The sequence below is a fragment of the Ovis aries genome, chromosome 17, assembly GCF_016772045.2.
Source record: "Ovis aries strain OAR_USU_Benz2616 breed Rambouillet chromosome 17, ARS-UI_Ramb_v3.0, whole genome shotgun sequence".
NCBI classification, from domain to species: domain Eukaryota; kingdom Metazoa; phylum Chordata; class Mammalia; order Artiodactyla; family Bovidae; genus Ovis; species Ovis aries.
In genome coordinates this window covers 55,745,244-55,751,243 of record NC_056070.1, presented here as the reverse complement: position 1 = coordinate 55,751,243, position 6,000 = coordinate 55,745,244, and the positions used below count along the sequence as shown (strand labels likewise).

The window sequence follows — 6,000 nt, the reverse complement described above, 5'->3', positions numbered from 1 at the left end:
AACATTTTAGATCATTGCTTTATTTGACTATTTGTTCAACAGAGTTCATTCCTCTCAAGGTGGATCTTGTGATCTTTTCCTCTTTCTGAATAAAAAAGGTAATGAAGAAAAAGCCTGTACTTTTGGAGACCTAGAATCTTACTTATGCTGATAAGCTTTTGACTGCAATTTCGTTTTAACGATATTTCCTGCTGGCATCTCGGTGGTCACACGGAGCTCCCCACCCTCCAGTGAAGATGGCTGTCCACAACTACCACCGTTGAAACCGAAAGTAAGAGTTGAAAAATGCACCTTTTACAATAAAAAAGTAGAAACCAATTCAATTTCCTTTTTTTTTTTTTTTACGAATATAAAGTTTCTTGTAAATATGTACAGTCTTTGAGCTAGTTCTATAGCAGGAAGCATTTCACAAATGAGACACACGATATACACTTTGAGGGCTAAGAAGCCCATTTCTCATGGAGCTCCTAAATGAAATGCCAAGACTGAACACCACTTCCAGTGACCTCTCCAAATACTTGTGGACCAAGAGACAAAAAAACTTCAGCAAACATTCAGTCAGATCTGCCCTGGAAAAGAGAAGGGATGCAATCTGACCCCAAAGACAAAGCAACACGCAGAACACGACAGTGTGACGCTGGCCAAGGATGCGACAACGTGGAGGAAGAGCCGTGGGCATTTCAGACAAGAAAGCACTTCGGTTAAGGGACAAGCAGGAAGGAGCCGGGGCTCGGGCCGGGTTGCAATCTGGAAAGTGAGCTGAACCATGGACAGGGGATTGAAACGCGGTCATGTTCACTGGCTGCAGTGGGAACAGGTCTACCTGTCAGCCTACCTAGGATGTGCCTTGGTAGTTCGAGGCGTGGAGAAGCAAGAGAGGCCTGGTGGGAGATTAAAGGCAGAAATAAGGCCGCTAGTTAGCTTGCCAACAGCGAAGCCTCTGGTAGGTTCTTTAACCAGTTGCCAGGAACCTCACACCGCCGGAGGAGAGAAAAGGGGCACCTGAGGGAGGGTTTCCCCGCCCAGCCGGGGTGGGAGAGTTGAGGGCGGTTTCCTTCTCCGACTTCCTGGTTTTAGTCTAGCCCTAGGGAGAGGCTTGTTTGGGGAGTCACAGTTTTCGTGGGGTAGAACCTGCTGGGTTGTGTGTGAACAGAGTCATTCGCGAGGGAGTTGGCAGGGAGACGTGGAAGTGTGAGGTGTGGTTTGCTGAAATCCTTTTCTGGTCGTAAGGCTTGAGCGTTTGGTTTTCGTTTGTTCAGTGCTACAGACTGCAGCTTGTGGCCGGTGAGTTGGCAAGTCCCAGAGGGTCTCGGTTCGGCGGGAGCTATGGGATGGACCTAGTGCATCGGCAGAGCAACCCAAGGGGGGGCAGCCAGGTCGGGGCGGGGGCAGCGCATGCAGTGAACTGCCATGCAGAGCTCCGGCATCTCTGCCCACCCCAGGGAGGGGGGCACAGCACACCGTCATGGACAGGATGTGCGTGCCCTTAGCCCCAGGGCCCTCTCGGGGCTGGGCTCAGAGCAAATCCAGTGCATGCTTTCCTGGCCAAAGCGACATGGAAAGCGGGGACAGCAGGCCAGGGGTGACGCTGAGGGGTGGGGAGGGAAAACTCCTCGAGGTCCCTTGGCCCCAAGTCACTGCCTCTGAGCGAGGCCTCATGGCCTCTGTACATTCTCAGCTGGTGGGAGGGGGGGGAAGTCATCAAGGCCATAAAGGCAATGAGTCGGACAGTAAACATTTGGCTAAGATGTCACCCCGGGTGAGACAGGGCCACCTGTGAGGACGGACTGGACGGGGATGGACTGAGGTGAGCACGGGAGGTTAGCCGACAGCAGGGGCTCGTCTACGTACATTTCGGTAGCAGAGACCTGATGGTGTGACCTCGCTACAAGTGATTACAACAGGAAATACGGTGCTATTCAAATCTATTAAGAAGTCTGTTGTCTTTAAAAAAAAAAAAAAGAAACAAAAATAGCCAACCAACCCTAGGATCTTAAAGTAGCTATTAATTAGGATTCTAACCACGCTGTAGTTGTAGTTAGCCCCAGGTTGGTTTCCTGTGATGAACTGGTACAGGCTAGAGCTAGGTACAAAAGTTTATGAATGCTCTGAAAGAGTAACAAAGTGCAAAGAGGGCGGCTGCAGGGAGGTGCCGGCAGCTCCCAGGAGCCCCAGCCCCCCGCCCCTCCTGGCTGCAGGGAGTCCGTGCCGAGGCAGGCCTGGGTCCAGCTGCGCCGGGGGCTGGCTGAGCAGATGCGCGCTGGAGTCCCCTTCAGCAGAGTTCCATAGTGTGTTTGGTGTTTTCCTGCAGATCAACATGAGGAGTTGGTTTTTCTGGCTGAGATTTATACTGAAGACTGGTCCCAGACCTGAGAGCAAAAGGAGGAGGGATTTAGCCATCAGAAGCCAGAAATCACCACGCTCACTTTGTCAGGAAGCCCACACTGGGAGCCTGCAGGAGCACCTGGTCTCTCCTTCCTGTGGTTAACAGTGAGGGACGGGCAGAGCCTCCCCTCAGAGCTTGGTTTACACATACCATTTTATCCAGAAATCAGAGGAGGTAAGGCTTCCCTGGTGGCTCAGCTGGTAAAGAATCTGCCTGCAATGCGGAAGGCCTGAACTCGATCCCTGGGTTGGGAACAAGGTCCCCTGGAGAAGGGAATGGCTACCCAGTCCAGCATGCTGTCTTGGAGAACTCCATGGACTATAGTCCATGGGATCGCAAAGAGTCGGACACGACTAAGCAACTTTCACTTTCAAGGAAAACAGTTAAACAGCGTTCCCTCCTCTCTCTAGATGGCATTAGGAGAACATGGTCCAGAAAGCCGGCACCTAGAACTGGCTGGCCTGCTGAGGTGTCCGCAAGCTTCCGAGCCCCACTCCCACTTGAGTACCCCTGGTTATCAACACATCCCTCCAGCTCCTCAGTTGGTAACATGCAAGCTACACAGGTAGTAAATGCACATGATTTTAAAATTTCAAAAGGTGCAGAGTTCTTCCAGGAGGCAACCACTGTCACCTGATTTCAAGGTAGCCTTGCAGAGAAATTCTTGATGTATGTGTCTTTGTACACATATATATGTTTGAAAAAAGTAACCTTTTGAATGGCATGTTTTGTGTGTTTAAGAATTTGCTTCTCTGCGCAGATCTCTCTAGAAACTGCGAACACTGGTTGCATTTGGGGAAGGGAATGCTGTATAACCTTGGTGGCTCTTACAGTTTGAGGGCCACACATGATGCATTTGTACAGGAGACCCTTTCTCAAGCTATTTTCTTCCTAAACCTCTTAGAAATCCCACAAAACCCTAATTACAGTTGTGGAGCCTCTTCCTTACAGCTGTGGCTCTTTGGAGCTGAGAAGGGCACCTCCCTTACCTTGTTGACCTGGGACAGCGGCGTCCTCACAGCCCCCACGGGCAGCCGGCCCCTGCTGCTGTCCTCAAACAGCCGCCCGGGGGAGCGCTCCCTCCGCGTGCTCAGCATCCGGCCGGGGGACTTCTCGCGCTCCAGGGGGCGGCCCGGAGACTTGTCCCTGCGCAGCTCAGTCCGCCCCTCGCGGTAGCGGTGGGGTGTGCTTGGCTCTCGAGGGTGGCTGGGGCCTTCAGGAGGCGCCGGGCTTGAGGCCACGCGCTTGGTGATGTGCTCGTTGTACGTCGGCGGGCCACGCTTGTTGGGGCTATGACAACAGGAGAGGAAGGTGGGGAGCCGAGCCACCCCCATGCCCATCTCACCACAGGTTAGCAGAAACAGACCCCCAGCTGGAGTCCTTCAGCTTCGAGAGTGAGGACAGAAAGAAGGCAGAGCTAACAGCACAGAGAAGTCAAGTTTCCTAGTCTCAGGGCAGGCTTTCTGCTGAGCACCTGCCGTGTCGGGCGCTGTGTAAGCTCATCAGATCATCCTAACAGCTCGGCATGCCAGGAACAGGTGACCCTCATAGTACAGACAAGAGGACGGAGATGCAGAGAGGCCAGGACTCCAGTACAGGTCAGTTTGACATCGTAATTTGCGTTCTCCACCCCCCTGACCTAGTAATTTCCAGAGCCTAGAGTTCACAGGAAGTCTTCCTTTAGGGGTTAAGCCTGTACTCATTACTATCAGTTGCCAAATCTGTTCCACTTTTGGGCCTCTGTCGGTCACCTCTCTAGGTGGCTTTCCAAGAGCCTTTGTGCCAGAGGTGTAGAAATCAAACCTGATCCAATTAGGAGACAGAGCAGGGCCAATGCAAACAGCAGACCAGGCTCAAGAAACGTATGAGCAGTTGAAAGCAGTGGGACCTTTTCTTACGAACGATCTAACCCTCTGCCCAGCCCTAGCCTGCCTTGCAGAGAAATTTTCATGTTTCAAATGAAGATCTCACCAGGCGTGGTGGCCCTTACCACCCCTCTGAAGAAGCAAGATCCAGAAACACAGAACTGACACACAGCCTTCAAAGTCAGTTCCTTCCCACCCTCAAGCAGAAAAGGTACCAGGGCCCTCCTTATCTGAGCATAATTAGTGCTGGAAAGAGGCAGCCTACTTAAAATGGGAACACCATTTCACAGAGACTATTACTTGAAGACATATTTTGATTGATTGGGGCTTTATCTTAGAAAAATAAAAGTAGAAATCAGGAAAATATATTTTATCCTAGATATTTTAAAAATCTAAATTACAATTGTAATTACATGGTAAGAATGAACCAAGTATGAATCACATACTGATTTATTATGCTCTAATTTTCTCAAGAAAATTGTATGCTAACATGCTGCGTGACATCCTCCACCAGCAATGTTGGATTTTGTGCCGTGAAATCATAAAGTCATTTGAATATTTGACAGTGTCACCAGAGGCCTCTCTTAACCCTTTGATATTTAAATCTTTCCCTTTGGAAGGGACCAAACTTGATTTTCTTTAATTACTGGCCTAACTCTAGGGAACCTCTTCTGTCAATGCCCATTACAGAAAGCAACTGAGCAGCAAAGACGCTGACCCGGTTCAGGAGAGGAAACTCTAGAGCAAGCTTGAGGGCCAAATCTAGACAGATGCCTGTTTTTATAAAGTTTCATTGGAGCGTGGCCACGCCCACCTGGCGATGCACTGTGGTTGCTTTCATGGTCTAACAACAGGGACCATATGGCCTGCAAACCCCCAAATACTATCTGGACCTTTACAGAAAAACAAATTGGTAAACAGAACAGAAATAACTCTAAAGTGATCAGTCAGTCTGCTGTAGTTTCATATTTTCTTCCCTATGCAGCTCAAACTGTGGCAACCAGTGCTCAGAAAGCCACACTTTCTTGTGCTATGTTTGCAGCAGTAAAATTTAGAGTGACTTTTGTTTTCAACATCTTGAAGTCAAGGTTTCTTTTCATCTCTAGCCATGTGGCTTTGTGATATGGAAGACAAAAAAATTCAAGAGAATTATATTAAGCCTATTGTAATGGAAGAGAAATTATAAAATGTGCCCATCATAAAACAAGTGAGAGGGTGCTCACTGCCCAGAGGAAGAAAAGTGGTTCAAGGACGGCCGTTTGAGAAGTCGGCTGAGATTAAGGGGAGGAAGAACACGCTCGCGACCGCAGGCTGAGCTGGCCACCTTCCATCTCCGTATCTGTTAATAAGCAATGATCTACCACAGCAGTTTTATGTTTCTTGCATAGAGTTACACTTCCTGCTCTGCTAAAGAGACCAGGGTGGTGTGGCCTGCAGTGAATCAGTCTCCCAGACTGGCCTCCTACATTCTGGACCTGCCCAAGGCAGTCAGCTGCAAAAAGATGGTTTTATAAGCCAAGAGATAAAGCCTAGCAGCTGGCTTTCCAGAACAGCAGGAACTGGAACCATTTTCACCACAGAGTAAGTCACTTCTCACAGACACACCACGTCATCTCAAAAGGAAGGTGCCTGAACATCTAACTAGTGAGGCAGTGAAGGAAAAAAAACCCTAGTTACAGTACTTGGTTTTCTTCTTGCATGACCTAGAGGGTAAATAAAATCCAGACGTTTTCAGGAGGGGACTACAGC

The 6,000-nt window shown here is 49.5% G+C and overlaps 1 protein-coding gene across 10 annotated transcripts in view; it reads right to left on the bottom strand.

Annotated features, from left to right (window-relative positions):
• CIT (citron rho-interacting serine/threonine kinase) overlaps window positions 1-6,000 on the bottom strand; it is a 173,913-nt gene continuing 167,913 nt past the window's right edge. For all 10 annotated transcript variants that reach the window (XM_027956519.2, XM_027956521.2, XM_027956520.2 and 7 more), the window contains 2 exons: window positions 3,376-3,676; window positions 1-2,369 (listed from right to left, as the gene is read on the bottom strand). In XM_027956519.2, the coding sequence (XP_027812320.1) occupies window positions 2,346-2,369; window positions 3,376-3,676 (325 nt within the window). In that variant the 3' untranslated portion in view covers window positions 1-2,345. The remainder of the gene's footprint in view (window positions 2,370-3,375; window positions 3,677-6,000) is intronic.